Source organism: Salvelinus fontinalis, chromosome 42 (assembly GCF_029448725.1).
Source record: "Salvelinus fontinalis isolate EN_2023a chromosome 42, ASM2944872v1, whole genome shotgun sequence".
Taxonomy (NCBI): Eukaryota; Metazoa; Chordata; class Actinopteri; order Salmoniformes; family Salmonidae; genus Salvelinus; species Salvelinus fontinalis.
In genome coordinates, this window is record NC_074706.1 from 10,822,622 (window position 1) to 10,849,613 (window position 26,992).

General features: G+C 44.7%; 2 protein-coding genes and 2 non-coding genes across 4 annotated transcripts in view; 1 reads left to right on the forward strand and 3 right to left on the reverse strand.

Annotated features, from left to right (window-relative positions):
- LOC129840971 (SH3 domain-containing protein 19-like) overlaps window positions 1-19,776 on the forward strand; it is a 29,001-nt gene extending 9,225 nt beyond the window's left edge. Inside the window, exons 2-20 of the mRNA XM_055909045.1 lie at window positions 1,915-1,954; window positions 4,031-4,071; window positions 4,385-4,424; window positions 8,863-8,998; window positions 9,421-9,601; window positions 9,791-10,924; window positions 13,025-13,135; window positions 13,625-13,737; window positions 14,478-14,518; window positions 14,646-14,868; window positions 15,217-15,285; window positions 15,504-15,650; window positions 16,190-16,262; window positions 16,693-16,823; window positions 17,030-17,318; window positions 17,966-18,012; window positions 18,187-18,373; window positions 18,817-18,926; window positions 19,031-19,776. Coding sequence (XP_055765020.1) covers window positions 1,915-1,954; window positions 4,031-4,071; window positions 4,385-4,424; window positions 8,863-8,998; window positions 9,421-9,601; window positions 9,791-10,924; window positions 13,025-13,135; window positions 13,625-13,737; window positions 14,478-14,518; window positions 14,646-14,868; window positions 15,217-15,285; window positions 15,504-15,650; window positions 16,190-16,262; window positions 16,693-16,823; window positions 17,030-17,318; window positions 17,966-18,012; window positions 18,187-18,373; window positions 18,817-18,926; window positions 19,031-19,141 — 3,224 coding nt within the window. The 3' untranslated portion in view covers window positions 19,142-19,776. The remainder of the gene's footprint in view (window positions 1-1,914; window positions 1,955-4,030; window positions 4,072-4,384; window positions 4,425-8,862; window positions 8,999-9,420; window positions 9,602-9,790; window positions 10,925-13,024; window positions 13,136-13,624; window positions 13,738-14,477; window positions 14,519-14,645; window positions 14,869-15,216; window positions 15,286-15,503; window positions 15,651-16,189; window positions 16,263-16,692; window positions 16,824-17,029; window positions 17,319-17,965; window positions 18,013-18,186; window positions 18,374-18,816; window positions 18,927-19,030) is intronic.
- Window positions 19,777-21,124: 1,348 nt separating this feature from the next.
- Window positions 21,125-25,344, reverse strand: LOC129840972 (40S ribosomal protein S3a). The gene is made up of 6 exons (XM_055909046.1): window positions 25,234-25,344; window positions 24,301-24,404; window positions 23,142-23,329; window positions 22,325-22,533; window positions 21,884-21,993; window positions 21,125-21,287 (listed from the first exon to the last, which is right to left on the reverse strand). Exons 1-6 carry the CDS (start codon window positions 25,293-25,295, stop codon window positions 21,160-21,162), a joined length of 801 nt encoding a protein of 266 aa, XP_055765021.1. The 5' UTR covers window positions 25,296-25,344; the 3' UTR covers window positions 21,125-21,159.
- LOC129841621 (small nucleolar RNA SNORA17) lies at window positions 21,725-21,856 on the reverse strand. The gene has a single exon (XR_008757365.1). It is a non-coding gene; the product is annotated as a small nucleolar RNA SNORA17 (small nucleolar RNA).
- On the reverse strand, window positions 23,389-23,455 carry LOC129841624 (small nucleolar RNA SNORD73). The gene has a single exon (XR_008757368.1). It is a non-coding gene; the product is annotated as a small nucleolar RNA SNORD73 (small nucleolar RNA).
- Window positions 25,345-26,992: the final 1,648 nt, after the last annotated feature.

The following is a 26,992-nucleotide window of genomic DNA, read 5'->3' on the forward strand; positions in this document are numbered from 1 at the left end:
GCCACATTCCATTTGATCACATTGGCCAAGTCAACACACCAGCCCGTAGGGAGAGAGAGAGACCCCTCCCTTTCTCTGTTGTCGTTCGTAGTCATGGAGTTTGTTTCTTTACACAGTAACACACAGCATGGAAAAGTAGGGAGGGACTTGAAGAAAATAATACACACCATTTTGGGGGACATTTGTGAAATGTGTTTAAAACGTTAACAGGTAGGAGCAGCTCTTGTTGCTATGTTTCACTGAGATTATGTTGTCAGTACAATTCACAGTAGGTTATAGACAATACTTTCAGCAGGGATTGCACTGTATTCCAACTGACAGCTCGGTAACTTGTAAATGAAGCGCATGTTGAATATTGAAAATCCACTAGATATTGAATATCTTGCCTTTGACCAGTGTGTGTATGGCATTGTATCTACCGGTATGTAAATGTCAAACGATTTCCTCTTGGAAAACCTCTCTCCATTCTGTCTTTCTCACTGTAACTGATGCAGGTAAACAATCTCTCACAGACCAAAGTGCAAAGAAATGTGTGAAAATGTCTCTAAGGATTTGATTAACTAACAAACTGTTACTTCCTTTTTTGTTTTATAGAGAGGTAAAAATGTTACATTTACATTTGAGTCGTTTAGCAGACACCCCTTTCCAGAGTGACTTACAGTTAGTGCACTCATCTTCAGATAGCTAGGTGGGACAACCACATTGCACAGGCATAGAAAGTACATTTGTCCTCAAAGTAGCTTTCAGTAGAGTCCGTAACATACGTTTGAGGCAGTAGCATATGGCAGATAGCAAGTGTGGTGTTCGACATTGTAACAGTATTATACTGGTTGTAAGAGAATGAGGCGATGACGGCAGGTCTTTAGCAGGATGCTAACAAAAATGAGCATCGAAATATTAAGATGGCTTAATGCATGATTTTTAACACACAGAGATCCTAATAACCTCATATGACCTACTTGTCTGATTTATTTTAGTTCCTATGGCACAAACGCTTCATACACTCATATACTCTAGTATAGTCAAATGAATGTAAATGTTTGCTTAGCTGCTGTGCTCTGTGGACCACTAATCACTAGCCAGTCCACCATATCTTAAAGCTGATGACATAACTTTGGAATGATATCGGTTCAGTATCTTTTGCGAGGATTTCATATATGGAAATAAGACATGCCACATTTATGACACCTGTACAGCATGTCCTGGGTGAATGCTCGCTCCATCTGAAATCTGGTTTGTCTAGAAGGGATACAGCTTTTGTCAACATTTATTTTTCATAGCAGGTTTAGGAGAACCTGCGCAGCAGGTTAGGAAATTTACGTAGTAGGTTAGGGGAACTAGGTTAAGGTTGGGAAAGGGTTAGGGTTAGCTAAAATGCAAAACAATTCCACTTTTAACGTCAGTTTGATAAAAGCTGTATCCCATCTAGACGTGACCCTGAAATGTCAGGCGTCCAGAATAAGCCATTGAAAGTGTGAATGAGGGAGAGCTCATTTTAAAATGAGGGAGAGCCATTCTTTCCATACATATTCGTCATGGTCCCCTATTTACATTTGATTTTCTTTGAGATTGTAGCTATACAGATCATGGTTCAGATATAATGTCTGGCTTGATGAAATAAAGATGAGAGCATTAACAAAACAATTATTTGTGTTTAGAAATGTTTTTTGTTTTTTTAAATGCTTTTGATATTTGCATGTCAATGTCATTCTTTGTAACTGGTTGATCAAGTTATTAGTTTTGATGAACGGCAAGAAGGTAGGCAAAGTCCATAGTTATTTTGTTCACTTGTCCTGTGTCGTTGTACCTGCAGCTTGCTTTGTTTTTGTACACAATTAGGGTATTTTCTTAGTTAGAAATTGATCTTTCAAATGTGACCGTTAAAAAGGAAACTCTGGTTACTTTTCTTTTCAGATCGAACAGAGAGGAATAAGTCTGAGGCTTTTCATTCCAGGTAAGTTATCCATATTATTGAATTACAAATGGGGTATTTTCAATATGTCTATCTTTCTCAATACAGAGAAGGAAACGTGTTAATATTGTGATAATGTTGCGTGCTCCAGTATGAACACTGGGTTGTTCCAGCTCTATCTAGCCACCTCTGTTGCTCCACGGCTCTGTCAGGACTGCAGTGGCCAGAACACTGTCTCTTTAACAGGCAGCGCTGCTGAGGGAGAGTTGTGAATGGTGCAGGGTAGCAAACAATGTGCTGATCCATCCTCTTTGACGGACGGTTGGACACTGTGTCCACTGTGTCCGAAGGTCAGAGCTTTTTGAATGGGGGACAAAACCACACTGACTCAGTTGTTGACGCCCCCAGAGCCAAGTTGGTTACCGTCCAGGGTTAGGGTCAATTCCATTTCAATTCAGTAAACTGACTCCAACCCTGTAACCTTTCTTTCACAACATGGTATACCCTACCTAGATAACTCAGCACCTTTTCAATGTCTTCCAATCCAGGGTATTGACACAGAAGGAGGCTGGTGGGAGGAGGTATAGGAGGAAGGGCTCATTGTAACTGCTGGAATGGAATAAATAGAACGGAGTGAAACATAGTTTCCAGATGTTTGATGTGTTTGATACGTCAATTTATTCCATTCCAGCCATTTCAGTGAGCCTGTCCTCCTATAGCTCCTCCCACCAGCCTCCTCTGTTAAAGTACAGCAAACGTCAACGTGTTCCAATACAAACCTTTTTTTGTTGATCAACTATTGGACGTTTAACCTCCCTGTTGTTCTATTTGTTTATGGGCTTAACTAATCGTCCTAATTATCCACGTAGTGCTGTGGTGGGAGAGGCAGGGGGGCGTGTTGCTGTCTTCCTCTCCAGATGGTTTACATCACATCTCCAGTTCAGTTAATGAGCAGGATGTGTTGAAGGTGCTGGGCCTATGGGGGTCTGGTCTGGATCCTGTTCATTAAGCACCATACGCAAACCGAAACCTGGAGGGACCACCTGGAATTGTCCAATAAGACATTTTTGTTTTCAGTTGCAAAAATGTTTTAAAACATATTCCATTGTGTGCCCTAATGAACATGACCCCGTTCCGTTGAGACTGTGTAGTTGGCCCTTCTGGGAACATATTCTGGCACAGCCTGGGAGGGGTGCGGTGTCAGCTCCAACACTACACTAGTCAGGAAGTCAGATCAGACCTGGGAATACAGATCAGCAAGAGGGGTCGTTATATTGCAGAAGTGCACTTTTGGACACCCCCCGGGCTTGGTGTGGTGGCCAGAAGAGGGGGTGTTAGACTTGGGCTATTTCTGAGTCATTGTTACAGTAACAGATGGGCGATGCCTAAGGATATTCAGTGGATTGGATCTGCGTCCTGCTGCGTTTTAAGGGTTTTCTGGAGAGGGATTGTGGAAAGTTGCAAGCGGGGTTGAACTCTTCAAAGGGCTTGCTATTTAATGATTGTCCTCTTTCTTGTGCCTGCGTCTCTGGTACTTGTCCCATTCTCACTCTGATTACTGGCGTATAACAGGCGCATGTACCGGAGGTAGGCTCTTCTTTTGGTTGCAGTATGCAGCGGCAGCTGTGTTGTGTGGATTGGAGTTGACGATAGAGTGGGATAGAGGATGTGGCCGTCACAGTGGCAACTGCAGTGCAGAGAGGACCACTGCAGCTAAAGAGGTTTGATGCAACTATCAACACTGTTGTTATCATCCTTTGGTGTTACTCTGCACTTATTCAGGTCTTTTAGAGGTAAAGGGGTATATATTATCTCTTTTACTTTATCATATAATGAAGTCTAGGGTACCTATGGATGACAGTGAAATGTTTTCAAATGTCAGGATTATTTGCTGAGATTGTCATTTCTTTTTGTTGAGAATTCCTCTGTCCTGGTTCAAGCCTATAAAGGTGGCTGGTTGGCTTGTGGATAATTATCACTGTCTGTCCATTGTAGTAATCCGGTGGAGTCTGACTCTTGCCAGCATTATACTTTGCTTTCTCAGGTTGTATAAATGTAAGAAATCTTATTGTCCAGTCAAACTCTCCTCTCCTCAATGGTAACTCTTCTCTCTTCCAGCCAAGGACCTCTGTCCTCAATACGAGCTGCCATCAAGCGAAGTGAGTTTCTCATTGTTGAGTTTGTCCATTATTTGGTATATTCTCATAGTTTTATATTGTATCTTGCATGATTAAAGTATGTCTATAGCAGAGGAGGCTGGTGGGAGGAACTATAGGAGGATGGGCTCATTGTAATGGCTGGAATGGAATAGATGGAACAATGAGCCCGTCCTCCTATAGCTCCTCGCACCAGCCTCCTCTGGTATATAGCTATTGTACATGATTGAATCTCCCAAGTGTTTTTTTAATGTCTCTTTCAATTCAATACATATCAGATTGAAAGAGATTAATTTCATATAATTTTCTCTCACAGCGAGAACCAGCACCCAAAGTGAACAGACCAGAGACAGAAGGTAAAGTAAACAGAGGAGTTTCAAAATACTTCATAGTCTGATTGAATACAGTACCCCAATAACCTCATTATTCCAAAAATCAAACACCAAATGCTTCAAGGTAAAGTGCACCATGGCAAAGAACTTGTGCTCTACAGTGCAATACACATTTTTCATTTGAAACGTACTGATATTAATTACATTTACATTTACATTTAAGTCATTTAGCAGACGCTCTTATCCAGAGCGACTTACAAATTGGTGCATTCACCTTATGACATCCAGTGGAACAGCCACTTTACAATAGTACATCAAGATCTTTTAAGGGGGGGGGGGGGGGGGGGGAGGGTCAGAAGGATTGCTTTATCCTATCCTAGGTATTCCTTAAAGAGGTGGGGTTTCAGGTGTCTCCGGAAGGTGGTGATTGACTCCGCTGTCCTGGCGTCGTGGGGGAGTTTGTTCCACCATTGGGGGGCCAGAGCAGCGAACAGTTTTGACTGGGCTGAGCGGGAACTGTACTTCCTCAGTGGTAGGGAGGCGAGCAGGCCAGAGGTGGATGAACGCAGTGCCATTGTTTGGGTGTAGGGCCTGATCAGAGCCTGGAGGTACTGAGGTGCCGTTCCCCTCACAGCTCCGTAGGCAAGCACCATGGTCTTGTAGCGGATGCGAGCTTCAACTGGAAGCCAGTGGAGAGAGCGGAGGAGCGGGGTGACGTGAGAGAACTTGGGAAGGTTGAACACCAGACGGGCTGCGGCGTTCTGGATGAGTTGTAGGGGTTTAATGGCACAGGCAGGGAGCCCAGCCAACAGCGAGTTGCAGTAATCCAGACGGGAGATGACAAGTGCCTGGATTAGGACCTGCGCCGCTTCCTGTGTGAGGCAGGGTCGTACTCTGCGGATGTTGTAGAGCATGAACCTACAGGAACGGGCCACCGCCTTGATGTTAGTTGAGAACGACAGGGTGTTGTCCAGGATCACGCCAAGGTTCTTAGCGCTCTGGGAGAGGACACAATGGAGTTGTCAACCGTGATGGCGAGATCATGGAACGGGCAGTCCTTCCCCGGGAGGAAGAGCAGCTCCGTCTTGCCGAGGTTCAGCTTGAGGTGGTGATCCGTCATCCACACTGATATGTCTGCCAGACATGCAGAGATGCGATTCGCCACCTGGTCATCAGAAGGGGGAAAGGAGAAGATTAATTGTGTGTCGTCTGCATAGCAATGATAGGAGAGACCATGTGAGGTTATGACAGAGCCAAGTGACTTGGTGTATAGCGAGAATAGGAGAGGGCCTAGAACAGAGCCCTGGGGGACACCAGTGGTGAGAGCGCGTGGTGAGGAGACAGATTCTCGCCACGCCACCTGGTAGGAGCGACCTGTCAGGTAGGACGCAATCCAAGCGTGGGCCGCGCCGGAGATGCCCAACTCGGAGAGGGTGGAGAGGAGGATCTGATGGTTCACAGTGTCGAAGGCAGCCGATAGGTCTAGAAGGATGAGAGCAGAGGAGAGAGAGTTAGCTTTAGCAGTGCGGAGCGCCTCCGTGATACAGAGAAGAGCAGTCTCAGTTGAATGACTAGTCTTGAAACCTGACTGATTTGGATCAAGAAGGTCATTCTGAGAGAGATAGCAGGAGAGCTGGCCAAGGACGGCACGTTCAAGAGTTTTGGAGAGAAAAGAAAGAAGGGATACTGGTCTGTAGTTGTTGACATCGGAGGGATCGAGTGTAGGTTTTTTCAGAAGGGGTGCAACTCTCGCTCTCTTGAAGACGGAAGGGACGTAGCCAGCGGTCAGGGATGAGTTGATGAGCGAGGTGAGGTAAGGGAGAAGGTCTCCGGAAATGGTCTGGAGAAGAGAGGAGGGGATAGGGTCAAGCGGGCAGGTTGTTGGGCGGCCGGCCGTCACAAGACGCGAGATTTCATCTGGAGAGAGAGGGGAGAAAGAGGTCAGAGCACAGGGTAGGGCAGTGTGAGCAGAACCAGCGATGTCGTTTGACTTAGCAAACGAGGATCGGATGTCGTCGACCTTCTTTTCAAAATGGTTGACGAAGTCAAGAGGAGGATTCAGGAGGGAGGAGAAGGTGGCAAAGAGCTTCCTAGGGTTAGAGGCAGATGCTTGGAATTTAGAGTGGTAGAAAGTGGCTTTAGCAGCAGAGACAGAAGAGGAAAATGTAGAGAGGAGGGAGTGAAAGGATGCCAGGTCCGCAGGGAGGCGAGTTTTCCTCCATTTCCGCTCGGCTGCCCGGAGCCCTGTTCTGTGAGCTCGCAATGAGTCATCGAGCCACGGAGCGGGAGGGGAGGACCGAGCCGGCCTGGAGGATAGGGGACATAGAGAGTCAAAGGATGCAGAAAGGGAGGAGAGGAGGGTTGAGGAGGCAGAATCAGGAGATAGGTTGGAGAAGGTTTGAGCAGAGGGGAGAGATGATAGGATGGAAGAGGAGAGAGTAGCGGGGGAGAGAGAGCGAAGGTTGGGACGGCGCGATACCATCCGAGTAGGGGCAGTGTGGGAAGTGTTGGATGAGAGCGAGAGGGAAAAGGATACAAGGTAGTGGTCGGAGACTTGGAGGGGAGTTGCGATGTGGTTAGTGGAAGAACAGCATCTAGTAAAGATGAGGTCAAGCGTATTGCCTGCCTTGTGAGTAGGTGGGGAAGGTGAGAGGGTGAGGTCAAAAGAGGAGAGGAGTGGAAAGAAGGAGGCAGAGAGGAATGAGTCAAAGGTAGACGTGGGGAGGTTAAAGTCGCCCAGAACTGTGAGAGGTGAGCCGTCCTCAGGAAAGGAGCTTATCAAGGCATCAAGCTCATTGATGAACTCTCCGAGGGAACCTGGAGGGCGATAAATGATAAGGATGTTAAGCTTGAAAGGGCTGGTAACTATGACAGCATGGAATTCAAAGGAGGCGATAGACAGATGGGTAAGGGGAGAAAGAGAGAATGACCACTTGGGAGAGATGAGGATCCCGGTGCCACCACCCCGCTGACCAGCTGCTCTCGGGGTGTGCGAGAACACGTGGGCGGACGAAGAGAGAGCAGTAGGAGTAGCAGTGTTATCTGTGGTGATCCATGTTTCCGTCAGTGCCAAGAAGTCGAGGGACTGGAGGGAGGCATAGGCTGAGATGAACTCTGCCTTGTTGGCCGCAGATCGGCAGTTCCAGAGGCTACCGGAGACCTGGAACTCCACGTGGGTCGTGCGCGCTGGGACCACCAGATTAGGGTGGCCGCGGCCACGCGGTGTGAAGCGTTTGTATGGTCTGTGCAGAGAGGAGAGAACAGGGATAGACAGACACATAGTTGACAGGCTACAGGAGAGGCTACGCTAATGCAAAGGAGATTGGAATGACAAGTGGACTACACATCTCGAATGTTCAGAAAGTTAAGCTTACGTAGCAAGAATCTTATTGACTAAAATGATTAAACTGATACAGTACTGCTGAAGTAGGCTAGTTGGCAGTGGCTGCGTTGTTGACACTACACTAATCAAGTCGTTCCGTTGAGTGTAATAGTTTCTACAGTGCTGCTATTCGGTGGCTAGCTAGCAGTGTTGATTACGTTACGTTGCGTTAAAAGAACGACAATAGCTGGCTAGCTAACCTAGAAAATCGCTCTAGACTAGCTAGCTAACAAATCAAACCGTTGTACTGTAATGAAATGAAAATGTGATACTACCTGTGGAGCAGCGGAATGCGACCGGGTTGTTGAGTGCGGAAGTTCTATTCGGTAGACGTTGGCTAGCTGTTGGCTAGCTAGCAGTGTTTCCTACGTTAAGGACGACAAATAGCTGGCTAGCTAACCTCGGTAAATTAAGATAATCACTCTAAAACTACACACTCTGAACTACCCAATTATCTTGGATACGAAGACAGCAAAGACAACTATGTAGCTAGCTAACACTACACTAAACAAGTCGTTCCGTTGAGTGTAATAGTTTCTACAGTGCTGCTATTCGGTAGACGGTGGACGTTTGCTAGCTTGCTAGCTGGCTAGCTGGCTAGCTGCTGGGCAGATAGCAGTGTAGACTGCGCTAGGACGACGAAATACGATAATTACGCAATTATCTTTGATACAAAGACGGCTATGTAGCTAGCTAAGAAGAAATTGTTAAGGTTAGACTAATCAAACTGTTGTACTATAATGAAATGTAATGAAAAGTTATACTACCTGCGGAGCGAATGCGAATGCGACCGCTCGCTACAAACCGGATGTAGTTTTTATGTTTAATGTTGACTTACAGTCCTCGACTCAACTGGTCAATAACCATTAAAGAAAGGAATATGGTCTATAAAATAGCATATTAACAAAAACAAAATGATGGCCACATATGGTGTTAAAAAAGCTATATAATGATTTATGACAAATGATGGCTACATAAGGCTTTCTGTCAACATAAGACAAGTGTCAACAGTCTGTTGCATGTCACGTTTGGTTGAGGTAGTCTACTGTATTGTGCGTAATGGACTTGTTTGTCTTTCAGACGTCCAGAGATCACCATCCTGTCAGCCGAGCCGCTCGCTGCCAACGGCTGGTACCCAGGGGCTTCTGGGGGATTTACGGCAGCCCCGCCTCCCTCACAGCCCATCTGGGGAGGGTGCATCCAATCAGATACCCAGGTACGGTTTATTTAACTAACATCAGCCTCTAATACTAGGGGAGACAGCAGGGTGTGTGTTCTTGGCCTGTTCAGTTTGGGTGTTCTGCATGGATTTGAACATGGATTTTGTTTGATCCACCTTACCATGTTCCTGTGTCTTTCACAGTTTTCAGTGTAATGTTTGAGATGATGAACTACTTTCAAAGAAAACATATAATTTAGCAGTGAAACAAGCACGGCCGGTTCAGCATGTTGTACTACTATAGGACGTCAATGTAGGACGATAGCAAGCTTGCATGTAGAATACAAGTTATAATAATCCCACCGCTACACATTTGCTTGGTCAACGTGTGTGTGTGTGTGTGTGTGTGTGTGTGTGTGTGTGTGTGTGTGTGTGTGTGTGTGTGTGTGTGTGTGTGTACCTTCTCTCTCGTGTCTTAGCCACCGCCATCCTATGACCAGGTGATTAAGGAGAAGACCCAGGAGACCGTTGTCACGCCGACCGCCGCCCCCCGGAGATCCACGGCCATCGCCACGCAGACCGACCCTGTGGAGGACGACACCGCCGCTGGCCCAGAATGCACTGCATCCTCACAGCCAATCGAGAAGAGACAATCTACAGGTGAGGCTTATGAGAATGATGATTACAGATGGGTTAGCTGACAACGTCAAGAAAACTCTATAGTTGGCAAATATCATATCCTTGTATTACCACGACTAAAACAATGTAACTTTTTAGTCCAAGTTTTCATTTGTGGTGTGTGGTGTGAGTATAGGCTAAGTGTATTGTTTATAATCTCTTCCTTCTCAGTGAAAATAAAGCCAAAAAAGCCACCAAGGCCATACTTACCCAAGCCTTTACAAAGTGACTCTACCACTGCAACAGCTGTATCTGATTCTGGTCTTATCCAAGTAGACGCCACAGCCACTAACACTAAGAACCAAACTGACCCCAAGTCAGCCGCAGCCCAACCCAGCCCAACAGATTCCAGCTGTGCAACCCCAAACACACGGTTTCTCTCTCCATCTGTTTCTGTACAATGGGATGGGCCAATAAAACCTTCCGAACCCAGCACTATCACTACGTTCTTAGAACCTACAGTCCCCTCCTCAACAGTCCCAGTAGCCACTGAACGTCCCATCCCGCTTCCTCGTTCCAAATCCTGCAAACAGACAATCACAGAGGAGGTCAAAGTTCAGACTCTGGTCAGGCTCAGTGACAGTGGTTCCAGCTCTGTAGATGACACAGCAGTCGAGGCTCCTCCCTCGGGGAAGTACCTACAGGAGCTATTAGATGTGTTTTGTTCCGAGGACCAATGCGACCAGAACACTAGTGACGCTAGTGACAATCAGACGCCAACTGACGGGAGCGACCAAAGCGAGGAAGGTGACGAGGACGGTGACATGGCCGCCCTTCACAGCCAACGTAACATTCGGGCCCGGATCCAGGCTTTTGAGAGCCAGGAGGGCGATGGGGAACCAGAGTTCAAACAACCAGAGCCTCTACCCAGGAACGTGCACCTCAAACCCCCTGTGATTTCAGCCAAACCAGCCCCAGCCCTTGCCCCCAAGCCCTCAATCAAGAAGCCCAGTAATGGCAATAATTACCAGGGGGCGATCTCCATTTCCTCCACTCCCTTTATTCCTTCCATCCCAACCCCAGCACCCAGACCCGTGCTCCACAGAAAACCTAGTATAGTCCCAGAACCCAAGGAACCAGAGGCTCCACCCCCCACCAAGACAGCCATCCTTTCCCGGTCACAGCTCTCCATAGCGGCCAGAGCCAAGAACCTCTTCCCCCAAGAGGAGGATGAACCCAGGTTGGTACCTCCTATCTCTCCAGAGAAGCCTCGCAAGGAGCCGCTGGGCCTCAACTTCAACAACCACAACTCAGCCTCCATCACCACCACAGAAGCAGTGAATGAATACATGGACAAGCCCATGAGTAAGTACAGCAGCATGCATTTCACCACTGACTTAATTGGTTAACTTAGTAGTATAAGTGTTCTAAGTATAGTTAAAACACATATAAGCTAATTTATAACCTCTTTATCGACACTACTTTACAAAAAACGTCACTAGCCTGCAGTTTTTATTTTTTTTATTTCACTTTTATTTAACCAGGTTGGCCAGTTGAGAACAAGTTCTCATTTGCAACTGCGACCTGGCCAAGATAAAGCGAAGCAGTGCGACACAAACAACACAGAGTTACACATGGAATAAACAAACGTACAGTCAATAACACAATAGAAAAATCTATGTACAGTGTGTGCAAATGTAGTAAGGTTAGGGAGGTAAGGCAATAAATAGGGCATAGTGGCAAAATAATTAAAATTGAGCATTAACACTGGAGTGATAGATGTGCAGATGATGATGTGCAAGTAGAGATACTGGGGTGCAAAGAGCAAAAATAAATAACAATATGGAGATGAGGTAGTTGGGTGGGCTATTTACAGATGGGCTGTGTACAGGTGCAGTGATCGGTAAGCTGTTCTGACAGCTGATGCTTAAAGTTAGTGAGGAAGATATGAGTCTCCAGCTTCAGTGATTTTTGCAATTTGTTCCAGTCATTGGCAGCAGAGAACTGGAAGGAAAGGTGGCCAAAGTAGGAGTTGGCTTTGGGGGTGACCAGTGAAATATACCTGCTAGAGCGAGTGCTACGGGTAGGTGTTGCTATGGTGACCAGTGAGCTGAGATAAGGTGGGGCTTTACCTAGCAAAGACTTATAGATGACCTGGAGCCAGTGGGTTTGGCGACGAATATGAAGCGAGGGCCAGCCAACGAGTGCATACAGGTCGCAGTGGTGGGTAGCATATGGGGCTTTGGTGACAAAACGGATGGCACTATGATTGACTACATCTAATTTGCTGCGTAGAGTGTTGGAGTGTCGCCGAAGTCAATGATCGGTAGGATAGTCAGTTTTACGAGGGTATGTTTGGCAGCATGAGTGAAGAATGCTTTTTTGCGAAGTAGGAAGCCGATTCTAGATTTAATTTTGGATTGGAGATGCTTAATGTGAGTCTGAAAGGAGAGTTTACAGTCTAGACAGACACCTAGCTATTTGTAGTTGTCCACATATTGTAAGTCAGAACCGTCCAGAGTAGCGAAGCTAGTCGGGCGGGCAGGTGCGGGCAGCGATCGGTTGAAAAGCATGCATTTCGTTTTACTAGCATTTAAGAGCAGTTGGAGGCCACGGAAGGAGTGTTGTATGGCATTGAAGCTCGTCTGGAGGTTTGTTAACACAGTGTCCAAAGAAGGGCCAGAAGTATACAGAATGGTGTCATCTGCGTAGAGGTGGATCAGAGAATCACAAGCAGCAAGAGCGACATCATTGATATATACAAAGAAAAGAGTCGGCCCAAGAATTGAACCCTGTGGCACCCCCATAGAGACTGCCAGAGGTCCGGACAACAGGCCCTCCGATTTGACACACTGAACTCTATCTGAGGAGTAGTTGGTGAATCAGGCGAGTCAGTCATTTCAGAAACCAAGGCTGTTGAGTCTGCCGATAAGAATGCGGTGATTGACAGAGTTGAAAGCCTTGGCCAGGTCGATGAAGACGGCTGCACAGTACTGCCTTTTATCGATGGCAGTTATGAAATCGTATAGGACCTTGAGCGTGGCTGAGGTGCACCCATGACCAGCTCGATTGCATAGCAGATTGCATAGCAGAGAAGGTACGGTGAGATTCGAAATGGTCGGTGATCTGTTTGTTAACTTGGCTTTCGAAGACCTTAGAAAGGCAGGGCAGGATGGATATAGGTCTATAACACTTTGGGTCTAGAGTGTCTCCCCCTTTGAAGAGGGGGATGACCGCGACAGCTTTTCAATCTTTAGGGATCTCAGACGATATGAAAGAGAGGTAGAACAGGCTAGTAATATGGGTTGCAACAATTACGGCGGATAATTTTAGAAAGAGAGGGTCCAGATTGGCATTAAAGGTTTTAAACATTGCTTAGAATTTGTCATATAGTCCTAATGCAGGACCTATATGTTGACAAAAATTGAGAGTCAACACTGGCCGTCTCTATCTCTGTCTCTCCAGGCTGTATCCCAGTGAACCCTGTGCGTAGTGTTGTGGGTGGCGGCGGCTCCTTTAGCAGACAGAGTCTAACCAGAAGACCCACCACCATTAGAGTGCCCAGTAAAGGAAAACGTGAGTCTTGTCTACCTGCTCTACTCTCTGAGTAGTGAGTTATGTGGCATGCTCCATATCCACACATGTATGACCTTATATAAAGGCACTCTGATCTCCATCTGGGTCTACCCAAAATAAAAAGTTTTGACATAACCTAATGATGGATTAGATGCTGTTGATTTTTTATTTTGCTGGCGAGCCATTTTCTTTAACAAACTGTAGGTGTGAATGTTTGAAAGTGTGTGTCTGTGCTTTGGTGTCTTAGTGAGTGTGTACAGTCGACTCCCGATAAGTGAGTCAGTTAACCCGAATTTCAATACTTTATTTACTTCGACACGTAGTTTGAGTATGTGCATGTTCCATCTCAGTGTTCATTCATGGCAACACCAAGCCATTGAATTAGTGCAACATTACAATGATCCCAAACCTTTGCATGGATTAAGAGTTGACTGTACAGTTTACAGTACAGTGTGTCCAGTCTAAAACGTTGACTGTTTTCTCTCTCAGTGTTCGATGGGACTTTGGACAACCCTCCTCCTCTCCCTGCACAGAAGCCTGTAGGGTCACTGCCGTCCCCCGTGACCCGTAAACAAAGCATCTCAACCCGCTTCCCCTTCCAGGTAAGGGCTACCACCTTCCTTCCCCATATACTTCTCCAACAGAAGCACTATTGATCTACAGTCGGCTACCTAGCTTCTCTTCTACTACTAGAAAACAGGAAATGCAAGAGATTACTGACATAGTTCTTCCTCCACACCACCATAATACTGCACTCTCTCTGGGGAAGCCAGAGCCAGTCAATAGCTCCCGGCCCGGCTTGGCTATGACATAACTGGGCTTTTGTGCAGCAAGAAGGCTTAGCTAAAAGGACATAAAAAGACAAGTCAAAGTGCTACTTTGTATTTTTCTTCACTCACGATTATCTCGTGTCAGTTCATTCATGGTGGCTTGAAAACCAGCCCTGTCAGAAGCAGTGCTAAACTAGCCTGACAAACCAGCCTTTTACCTGGCCACCGCCAACATTCACCTCCACCTGTGGTTCTCAACCGCAGACCACACAGAGCCCAGTGTAGTGTAAACAATGACTGACTAGTACTGTACAGCTAGCTGTTAGCAGTGGCTAAGGAAGGGCACATTGTGCAGTCATTCACTTGGTTGCCCTAGTTGCTGAGCGCTGCAAAGGTAGTAGGCGTAGTAAGTCTGTTTTGTTCAGGGGAGGTCATTCAATCCCATGTGGTGTTAAATGTGATCTGGGAGAGATTAGAGAAGTACCCTGGTTTTCATCAATTCACATCTGTTTCTAGACTGGCTTCTTTGAACATGATAGTAACAACCTTTTTTCTGTTGATTTGAACTGTAGGAGTCCTTTGGTTCTGAGCCCATACCGGGCCTCCCTCCTCGGTCAGTAACATCACATCGTGGGTCATTTAAGGGGATAGAGAGGGGTAAAGATCCATTGATAACATATTAGATACAGTCCTAGACACATGGCTTTAATTAACTTCATACTGCTGTTGATCTCTTCCAGGCCTGGTGGAGCTAAGGTCCTCCCTCCTCGCCCACCTCCAGCAAAAGTAGGCCCAGGAAGGCCACCCCCGCCCCGGATAAATGGTCCACGTCAATCCCTCTCCACCCGTAGAGCATCAGCAGCTCCATCACCCAGGCAGCCCCAGGCTCAGAAGCCCAAGAAGAAGGGACCTGTGCTTCCCCCCAGGCCCAACCCTGGCCACCGTCTCTACAACCAATATACGGTGAGAGCTTAGAGTTCCCACCCTGCTCTGCTGCAGCCCCCAAGGCAGCCTGCTCTGTTGCTGCCCCCAAGGAAGCCTGCTCCGCCCCTGCTGCCCCCGAGGCAGCCTGCTCTGCCCCTGCTGCCCCCAAGGCAGCCTGCTCTGCCCCTGCTGCCCCCGAAGCAGCCTGCTCTGCCCCCGAGGCAGCCTGCTCCGCCCCTGCTGCCCGCGAAGCAGCCTGCTCTGCCCCCGAGGCAGATCCATGGTGGATTTCAGTGGAACTGTTGTGTACTGTAGTTGTGGCAAGTGTCACATAGTAAGCCTGTGTATGTTTTCTGAATGTTTTCTTTGTCATGTGTGTTTGTCTAGCTTGGACTTCCCCACGGGATAGCAGAGTTTGACTACAGTGGGAGAGACACAGGGGAACTCTCATTCCAGGTAAATCCCTGTCTGCATGTTTTGGAGGTTTTGCTTCTAGCAACAACAAGAACATGATATGAGAAAATGTTAATGACTAATGTATTTAAACATGATTTGATCACTAGTTTTATGGATTTACTTATTTCACCTTACTGTTTTTTTAATCATTTTTTTCTTTAAGGAAAAGACAATTTAGTAGAAATTAATATCAAATGCTTCTTGATTTTCTCCCACAGAAAAATGAGTTGCTGCTGCTGATCGAGCAGCTCGACCACAAGACCTTTGAATGTCAAGTGGGAGACATCCGGGGCCGAGTCCAGAAGTCTCACATGAAAGTCATCACTCCTCTCTCCAGTGCCCCAACTAAACCAGCTCTGTCACAGGTAATGTCTTCAACCATTTACAATGAGCTGTCAATCAAAACATGTCTGCCCTCTTACTTTCCAGGCAACTTGGCCACCCCTTATTTTGTTTGGCCACCCCTTATTTTGTTTGGCCACCCCTTATTTTGTTTGGCCACCCCTTATTTTGTTTGGCCACCCCTTATTTTGTTTGGCCACCCCTTATTTTGTTTAGCTACCTCTTATTTTGTTTAGCTATCCCTTATTTTGTTTAGCTACCCCTTATTTTGTTTGGCCACCCCTTATTTTGTTTGGCCACCCCTTATTTTGTTTGGCTACCCCCTATTTTGTTTGGCCACCCCTTATTTTGTTTGGCCACCCCTTATTTTGTTTGGCTACCCCCTATTTTGTTTGGCTAGCCTATGTTTAGTATATCTAGCACCAATTGGTTTTTATTTCTTTGTAGCCACATAGGAACTTTCATTGTGAACTTGGAGTATTTTTTAGTTTAGTCTCTAAATCCCTCTTTTGGACATGTTTCTGTAAATTCCACATATACCTGGATGTGTTTTCTCTTACAGGGTGTCAGCACAGTTGGGTCTCGTAGAGGCAGCAGTGGTCTGCAGGTGCAGGTCCTCCATGACTTCACCCCAGGTACAGAACTGTACCTACACTGGCACGCTGACCACCACAACACACAACCTAGCACGTCTCCTATGTCCTATAGTAACAAACACATCGGCTATTGGACTGTACACCTTGCAATATTTTAAGCCATTTATTCGATTTTAATCATGTCAAATAAATTACAATATGGCTGGCATGCTTTTACAGCTGTTTTGAGTTCCCCCAAACATATCCACGCCAAGTAAAGTAACTTTTAGAATCTAGAAGAGTCTCACAAAAAAAGGGTTTACAGGTTTGAATCACCTCCAATCATTTGCAATATGTCTGGCATGTTTTTATTGCTTAGTTCTGTGTTTCCCTCAGCAATTGATATCCGCAAAGTAGAGTTCATGCTAGAGTTTGTTGTCAGTTGGTGTCAGCAGTGGGATTTGATTGACATGTGTTGTATCCTATTCAGAGGGTCCAGGGGAGCTGGGTCTGAGGGAGGGGGATGTGGTGACCAATGTGGAGCAGGTGGACAGTGAGTGGTACCGCGGCTCCTGTAGAGGCTCCTCTGGCTTCTTCCCTGTCAACTACGTCAAAGTTATGGTAAGACTTCAGTCAATGTTTCAGCTATAGAGATAGGGCTGGTTTCCAAGACTCAGATTAAGCCTACTCCTGGATGAAAACTGTTCAATAAATAGTATTTTCAAAGTCTTTTGTGTGAGAAACCAGCCCATAAAGTGGTCTATAGGATGCACACAAATGAGTCCAGCTATTTAATGTGTTTTGATTATGATTTTTTCTCTATTTAGTCAAATGCACCAACACCGACCAACACAAAGAAGGCAAGGCCCCCCCCTGCAACAGTCAGTGGACCGAGGTGTGTGGCGCGGTTCGACTTCGAGGGTGAGCAGAGTGACGAGCTAACCTTTTCTGAGGGAGACGTGATTCAGCTAAAAGAGTACATGGAAGAGGAGTGGGCGAGGGGACAGATAGGGGCCCACACTGGAATCTTCCCCATCAACTTTGTGGATATCATAGAAGATCTTCCTCCTCCGCCACAACGACAGCAATCATTCCCCACCAAGATGGCACTACCTGGTAGGACTTTTAATTTAAGGCCCACTTCTTAGCTTGAAATGGAATATACTGTATATTAAATGACATATCACAGACTGGGCCTTCAAATCATTAAGGAACCTCGGCTTGAGATGTGTGTCCCTATCTTGACATTGTAAACAAAATCAGAGAATTGGAGACATTGGAATTTTCCCACGGAAGTTCATGTCGTTCCGGCATACTGTATCTGAGGTCATAGTGTAAGGTCAAAGGTGGCCAGGCCACAAACACAGTGAAATATTTATTCTTGGCAGGGGGGATTTTAGCTGTATCGTCACGTATCCTGTACCCCTATTGCGGTTTGTCCACCACTACAAAAGGTTTCTCTAGAACTAGTCTCCAGTGAACTGCCTCCATCTCTCTCGTAATGTGTAGGCTGATACTTCCCTCTGCGGAATGTATGGAATCTGTGCAACATGTTAATGTTAAGTCAGGAGCTCTGTGTAAGCCCCTGTACTAAGACCTGATTATTAATACAGTACAGCTCACTCTGTGTGCTACATGTACTTCTCACTGGCTCTAGCAGTGTACTAGTGTACGCCCACACACTCATTCCCCATTCAGTTTTATGTTCAGCAACTGTCAACACGATATGCTTTCTATCTGAAAACCGCTACTGCATTTCTCAGGCATGGTTTCTTCAACCAAGACCCAAGAGGCTGCCAAACCCATACAGGTATGGTTCATGTGGTACTGTTACCAGTCTTTACAACATAACACAAACGAACGTCACGATACAGGTGTATGTGTATCAGTGTCTGGTGTTTGGCTTTAGCTGTAGTCTGTGTGTATATCCAATGATTAGAGCTTGTATATGAGTGTCCACTAACATGTATATCCCTGTCTATAGTCTGGTTCGTCAGGAGTGGAGTGGGCCGTGGCTCTGTATGACTTTGTAGGCCAGACAGAAGAGGAACTGTCCTTCCAACAGGGAGACCGTATCCTGGTCACACAGCATGTAGACGCCGAGTGGTGCTCTGGAAGGCTTAACGGTAGAGAAGGATTCTTCCCCACAGCCTTCGTAGAGACCAGCTCAGGTAATAATAGTGCATTCTTATGGCACCATCTTGTGGTGGGAGGGGAATTTATCTGCTTGATATAAATCTAGGAGTTTTTTATTTTTATACTTAAAATATTTATACTTTTGGTTTAATTTGGGTGATTGACACATGACAAAAAACAACTACTGATACATTCAACGTAAAACCCACAGTTTGAATAGGCCTATATACCAGAGGCTGGTGGGAGGAGCTGTAGGAGGATGGGCTCATTGTAAAGACTGGATTGGAATTAATGGAACAGAGTCAAACATATGGTTTCTGATAACGTTCCATTAATTCCATTAGTCTTTAAAATGAGCCCATCCTCTTATAGCTCCCCCCACCAGCCACCTCTGATACATACAGATATTCCTGGCCTACTCATAGGGCAGCATAGTAGGACATTTAAGGTACTGATGATTCCCTTTGTCTCTGTCCAGGCAACTCTCCAGTGTTGGACAGACAGCAGTGTGTGACTAATGGAGAAGGAAGCAGAGGTAAAGCACTGTTCGACTTCACAGCTGAATGTGATGAGGAGCTCTCACTGAAGGTATTTCTGTCAACATTCAATAATTAACATTCTATTTGTTACAATCAAGTCATATACTACAGGGTACTAGGCCTACAGTATAACTTTCCTTTCTCTTGCTATAGGCGGGGGATGTCATCACCAACTTGGAGTCCATTGACGATGAGTGGTTCCTGGGAGAGTTGAGGGGGAAGCGAGCATTGGTGCCTAAAAATTATATGGAAGTACTGGCATGAGTAATCTACCCTTAACAAAGACACTGGGGCACTACGGGAACTACTTTGTGTCTGTGGTTTCATCACGAGTAATGTCTTTTGAACTATGAGAACCTGAACGATGATAGGAAACGGAATATTCCAAAGTGCCTTTTTGCCCCACTGGACTGCAGTAGTTCTCTACTTTGAAGCGTAAAAATGGATTGTCCAGTCAATCTCCCACAGAAAGCTATTGGGTGTCTTTTTGAATGCAACATTGTTTAAAAAAAAAATAGTATTTATAAATGTGAAAGGATCACTTTATTTTGATAGTCCATCAGTATGTGGTCATACTATCTGCTGATAAGCAACTGTTTGCGAAGGTTACGGTAAGGTCTGTTAGGATAAGGGTTAAGGTTAGGGCTAGTTGAAATGTTACTGATAGTCCATCTGTAGATGCTCTACAGACTATCCAAATAAAGTGTTACCTGTGAAAGTAATGTAATAACTTTGTATGACGATGCATCTGAGAATGGCTGGCTGTAACTCAATTGAACAGGCATTCATATGAAGTTCCTGCCACAAAACCCTTACCAGCTTTGTTCTAATCCAGATATGCAGTATTTAACATGTTGACCACATCATTGCACATTAAATATAGCTGTAGTACAATATTTCCTCAAACTATGAATTGTGGTTCTTACAATACTGCATGATTGTAGCCCCCCAAAAGCCTTTTCTGGTGGCTAATTGTGCTCAAATGTTGACTTCTATGAAGTCAATTCTCCTTAACAGGGTCATTCGTAAGTGTCAAGGTTTGACTTTCAGAAAAGCATTGGTCAAGCTTAGGCAGCGTTTTTTTTAGGTGTATAATCCTCACAGGGTGGAAATGTAGATCGTAAATTAGCCATAGATCTGAGTAAAATTACGGTAGCGTATTGAACACTTGAACTTCCCAAACATTTATATATTTTTGTAATTATCCAAACAGGGTGGGTAGAAATTGTATTTAGCTTTGCACCATTGTTTTCCCACCAAATAAATTGACACTTCCTGAATGTGTCATTGTAGGAAGGGGTTTGTTTAAATGGAGAATTACGACAAACGGGGTGGAAAGTGATCAGGGACAAATCAGATAGTTTTTTATTTAGATAATGAAAGATCAAATATTTTATGGCTTATATTCTCAGAAGTTGAGGACATGGCAAAACAAACATCCACTGAAAGGGAATTTTATGGATTTAAGGTAAAGGATACCTGGCCTTTTGAGATCCACATTTTACAGCCAAGATTTTTCCTGAGGACAGAAAAGGCACCACATAGGAATGACCCAATAGCACATTTGAGGCCCAATTAATCTCAAGAGAAGTTGGCTTGTTTTTACAGTAACAAACCACAATACTGAGAAGGGTTTATTTTACCTCCATATGGCAGTCAATTAGATTAACCTATATTGCAATACGATGTAATTGAGTCTTAATTTGAGCATGAGTGCCATGGTAACATTACAGGTAGCATTTATAACTTTGTTTTATACTGTAAAGTGTTTGTCTCATGAACTGAAATAAGACCCCAAAAATGCACAAAATATTTACATCCCTGTTAGTGGGCATTTCTCCTTTGCCAAGAACCCATTCACCTGATTAAACAGCATGATCATTACACAGGTGTACCTTGTGCTGTGGACAAAGGCCAATTAAAACTGTGCAGGTCCAACACAATACCACGTCTCAAGTTAAGAGTGTGCAATTGGCATGCTGACTGCAGGAATGTCCGCCAGAGATGTTAATTTCTAAACCATATGCTGCCTCCGTTTTAGAATTTGGCATACAGCCAACCGGCCGCAACCGAGTAACACATTGAGTTTATTTTTGTATAGAGCTTTTCTTTTTCCAGAGAAATCAAAGCATTTGTTTTCTCTAACTATAAATGCTTTGATTTCTATAGTGACTGAAAAAAGAATAGCTCTTTACAAAATACCCTACTAAACAACCATCCCATTAACAGAAGACACCAACAGTTGAGTATCATTTACATTTTTTATTAAATCTGTCAGGTGTTTAGACGGTCTCTTGGATGGGGGGCTCGTAGCCGTCGGCCCGATCCACCTTAGCCCCGGTGTCGTCCCCAGAGGGCTTGGCTGCACTGCTTCCACCACCCTCACCGTGGAGCTCCATCAGTTTGCCCACTGGAAGGAGACAAGAATAATCTAAGCACGACACCAGAGTACAACTCAACTAGCTATTAGAGAAAGCCACATTGGATAAGTCACTTAGGATAATTTAGTATGCTAGGTTGCATTTACACAATCCAAATCTGATCGTTTTGCCAATAATTAATTGGCCTGCTTGTAAATGCAGCCATATCGGCATATGTTAAGATAAAATCATGTCGTACAGAAACAAGTGTTGAGTCATCTTGCTGGAATACGATAAATGCTGCCAGATGCTTGGCAGGGGACCGTACGGTGGTCATGATTAAACCAAGCTCAATGTCAAAGATGACCTTCAATAACCCTGGTTATTTTAGGTTAAGGTTGTTTTTGAGGTTCTTTAATGCATGGTAAGTTGACAAAGATCATGAATAGGCTTTCTTTCACACAATCAATTGTCTAGTATTGTGCCATCTGTCGGAGCCATGATCACTCCAAGTACCCACCGTTCTGGGTCCTTGGCGTAGACATAGCCCTTTCACTCTCCGCCCCTTATGACACAGGCGCGACACTTTCAGTCGGACTGCAACGCCTCAAGGGGCAGGATAGGTTTGAGGTTCAAGGTGACTTACACTCAAACTTGGGCTTCTTCAGCATCTTAACCTTCCTGACGTAGACGTCGTGGAGGGGGTAGATGGACTGGCAGGCCTTCTCAATGTCCTTGCCAACAGAGTCAGGGATCCTAGAGGACAAATAGAAAAGAAGTGAATCAGGACAAAGGGAAAAGAAGTGAATCAGTAAGAAGGAACCTGGCTTGGCTACTGAAAATTAACTGTCTGCCTTCATTGAAAGCCATTGAAATTACTCAGACATCAACTTAACTGTACACAATTTCAGATGCAGGAAAAGTGTTCGACACATGCAGCAATTTTGTTGAAATAAATTGCTTCATTTAACAGTCAATTTATATGCATGCCCATACATGCACTCCATGTTGCATTTCACATGGACCACATCTTCCCAGAGTACAGAACATTCTATTGAACCAGCAACAGGACGGCGAACGTCCTTACAGCTTGTTGACGACTTCCTTCAGGTCGTTGGTCTGGACCTCACGGGTCATGATCTCCATCATCTTCTTCCTGATCTGACGGACCTGCTGGTGCTGGGCGTACGACGTCTTCCTGATCTGGTTGGTGCGCTTCTTGGTGAAGCCAACGCAGAACAGACGCAGGAGGTAGCCGTCGGTGGTCTTCACGTCCACATGGGCCTCAATCATGGTCTGGCGGGGAGACGGGATAAAGGTCAATTAATAGTTTTGGGTACATTGGGCCCAACACGTTATTAATAACATTACAGGGCACAGGTTAATTCATAGTGTTGAGATTACACATAATGGTACTACGTTGAAATTGTGGTTTACATTCCACATGTGCTGAGAAAAACCAAAGGAAAGTTTCAGCTTAAAGTTGTAATGACACTTTTTGGGCGACCCGACCAAACTCACATAGAAATGTGAGTTATAGCTGTCATTCTCATTGAAAGCAAGTATAAGAAGCGAAAGATGTTTGTTTTTTCTATGCTTCCTGTTCTTAAGTGTAGCATATTTTGTAGACCAGCTTCAAACAGCTGAAAATAAAACATGTTTAGTTATAGAAAATATTACATTGGTTTACATGGTATAATGATTCTCTAAAGAATGACTGGTTGTTTTGTCAAACAAACTGAAATTAGGCAAACTAAATGGCGGAGTGATTTCTGCATATTGCACCCTTAATGACAGTATGACCCATCTCCATACATTTTGTACTGTGATTATAAATGCATATCATAACTACAACATCTCCACAAATCCAGCTGTGGGTTACATCCTCCTGTAGGATTCCTCACCTGCCACTTCTTGACCATGGAGCACATCTTGTCACGGGTCAGGTCCATGCCGTGGAAGTTGGTCAGGCAGTTCTTGCCCTGCACGTCTTCTGAGATCAGCTTGAACTTGCGGAAGGCCACCTCATCGTTCTGCAGGTCAGCGAGGCTCACCTCGAACACACGTCCCTTCAGACCATCAGAGGCGATTCCTAGTAGAACAGATTAGTTGATGTGGGACGCGGTGAGGGGAATGGAGGCCAAGGCAGGGAACATCAGATCTCTTTACCAGTAATCAGTTGCGATCATTGGGCCGAAACAATTTGTCATCATGCATTCCCATTGTGTTAAGTACGGTACAAACAAATCCAAGACAAGACCGACAAGGTGAAACAGTTTTAAAATGCAAAACTAAAAAGGACATTACTGACCAACAAACCCATATTGAATGGTAGTTTTAGGACAACTTCAGGACTCTATTAGTTGGGACTCCCTGAGTTGTGCATCGTTCTGGTGTTGATGGAAAATAACCCTACCACCATAGTCAGCTTCGCAAAACCAATGCTTCCTGTCAACAAAAGCACATGTATAATCACTAGGAACTCTACTTACCAGACGTAGTGAAATGTGTACCTCGCTATTAAATAAATGGTAGATTTTGTGGTAGGAAGTCTTGCGCGAAGTGTGTGGCCTAATGGCAGACCGCTGTTTAACTTGGCAGGAATATTGTGCAGTTCGGACATAAGTTGGATACTGATGTTTATTTGATAGCGAGGGACATTTCACTTTGCCTGGTAAATTCCTAGAGATTATACATATGCTTTTGTTGACCGGAAACATTTTTGACGAAGCCGGCTATACTGCAGTAGGGTTATTAGCCATCGCCACCCACCAACAACGATGCACAACTCCCGAGTCCAACCAATATACAGACTCCCGAAGTTGTCCCAAAGCTAGTTGAATTAGGCTACTTAGCTGGTTACAGTACAAGGTCAGGAGTTCACGTTTTAGTCACCTCGCTTTAATCAACCCCTAGTTTCCAAACTGTGCTATAATTCCACAGAACTATGTGGCTCTGTCTGCAGTTATTTTGTTGCATGTTAGTCTTTACACTGGTAGCCATCACCACTGAACCATGTGTCGCTCCATTAATCAGCATCATCCGTTGGACAAACAGACTTACTGGTTCCCTGAGTCCTGGAGACCAAGGTCTTGCCAATGTTGCGGATGTTGAACATAGCGGGTGCCTTGACATCATACCAGTCCTTCTTGGAGAAAGGGTCGACACTGGGGGATAGAGAAAGTAGTGTGGTCAATATCAGTTATGTTAATCTGTTTTGATGACACAGGCCTATGTAGCTAGCTAAAGAAACTAAGGTTGCAGTCTAGTTTACGCGAAACCAACCAAAGAGCTACCGTTAACTTGTTATTGTCAAATGCTGGCAATGGTATGAATGGCAACTTCCAGTACAATCAAACGTGGAAATTCAACAGGCACCTGACAAATCAATAAAACATGACTGGGATAGCATAACGTTAGCTAGCTGGTTACTAATGTAAGGCCCAGCTAACTGGCTAAATTATATTATCTGACAAATGTGTCTTTTCTCGCTAACGACTGCAGGGTTGGCACAACCCACATGTAGCCCTGACTGGCTTGGCTACAATAATTTAATTCGGTTTGACCACACCATTTCGTAGAAAATACTTCGTCTAGCTAACGTTGTCCACGTTATGTTCATGGATGGCCATGTCTGCCATCTTGCTAGCCACCATAGTTACATGAATAATCTAGTTAGGTAGCTTAGCTTGTTAAGACAGCCGATGTCGCTAGACTACAGACAATGAGTGCATTTCGGCACATTTATATAAAATACTTCACGATATGTAGCCTGTGTTAAGACTTCGACAGTCTCTTACGTAACAGTTCAGTGTCGCTTATGCACAAACTCATGAACACTGACAGCGCAGTGAGCCTAGCAGATTGGCAACAGTGACCGGCCTGAGTGTATCCAGTTAAAATCAACCTCATCCTTCACATTTTCAAACTGAAAGTCAATAACCTGAACTTAATAGTGTGCATTGCATGATTTAATGGATGAATTGCGCTACTTACATCTTCTTTTTGGCACCTTTTTTGCCACCTTTGGTCAGCCTCTTATTCTTGCCGACTGCCATGTTGGCTACAGGGAGTGAAAGAGAAGGAAATAGGAATTATCGCGAGTGTTAAAGATAGAGCTGAGATTTCTCACATCTCGCGACTCGCGATATGTTGACACCTCCAAAACTAGCATGTTGTCGTTCTCTACTGGCCTAGCGTGATATCGCAGTCCTTTATTTCATACATTATAACAACATTTAATAAACTCAGGAAGTGTTTGCTACATTGTATGACATAGTATTGTTATGCTACAATATTGACTACAATAGCTGCTGCTTCTGCAAAAGCTAATGAGGATCCAAATAAACAATTTAACACACCCACTTTGACAGTTAGCTCAGTTCATACGCTCACATGAATGGTTGACATTCAGTCTGACACGTATTGTGTTGTATGTCTGAAATTCTGTGAATAAATATATAATAATATTATATAATTCATATATGATTTATAATAATATGAATCTCTGTTCCAGAATGAATGAATATATGCATAAACATGTAACCGAGTATAAAATATTAATTAGATCAGCCACTGGTTTTGACTGTGGCAGTGAAATAGGATGCACCAACACTTTCACAAATTAACAAAATTCAACTTACAGTCACTGTCTGTGGAGAAATTAGCAATCATATGAGCAGACCCATAATAACATAAATAACTTCAACCGAAATATTCACTCACATATCCATGATGAAGGAAAGACTATTCTCCTGAATTCCGAGAAAATAAACATAATATTGACTTAACTCAGTGTTTTCCAAACTCGGTCCTGAGGAATACATGTTATAGTTTTGGCCTAGCACTACACAGCTGATTCAAATAATCATAATGTAATGACACGTTGATTATTTGAATCAGATGTGTAGTGCTAGGGCTTAAAAAAAAAAAACATGCATCCCTTGGAGTTTGGAAAACACTGACTTAAATATTCACAACATGTTATGTTAAACTACATCTTATATGCATGTTATTATGTTAAACTATATCTTATATGCATATTATTATGTTAAACTATATGTTATATGCATGTATATTACTCAATACTCTGCACTGTATTACACTATTCAGTCAACCAAGTACGCTGCGTGACAGTCAGCCCTAACATGCTGTATTAGTGAACCATCAAGTGAATATTTAATGAAGAAAACAGGTTAAACCTGAATCTCAAACCGTTAACATTCCATGCAGGTGTGTCTTGCCTCCTCCCGTTATTAGGACACTGATACAACTGTGTCATTACAGGGTTAGGGATGATGCCTAGCTGGGCTGAACCTGGTGACAATGTAAACATTGACATACATTCATTCTAGACCTACATTGTGTCTACACTCTTTGAAAAAAGGGTTCCAAAAGGGTTTTTCGGCTGTCCATGTAACGGATGTGAAATGGCTAGCTAGTTAGCGGGTGCGCGCTAGTAGCATTTCAATCAGTTACGTCACTTGCTCTGAGACTTAAGTAGTGTTGCCCCTTGCTCTGCAAGGGCCGCGGCTTTTGTGGAGCGATGGGTAACGATGCTTCGCGGTTGACTGTTGTTGATGTGTGCAGAGGGTCCCTGGTTCGCGCCCGTGTCGGGGCGAGGGGACGGTTTAAAGTTATACTGTTACATTGATGCTGTTGACCCGGATCACTGGTTGCTGCGGAAAAGGAGGAGGTTGAAAGGGGGGTGAGTGTAACGGATGTGAAATGGCTAGCTAGTTAGCGGGTGCGCGCT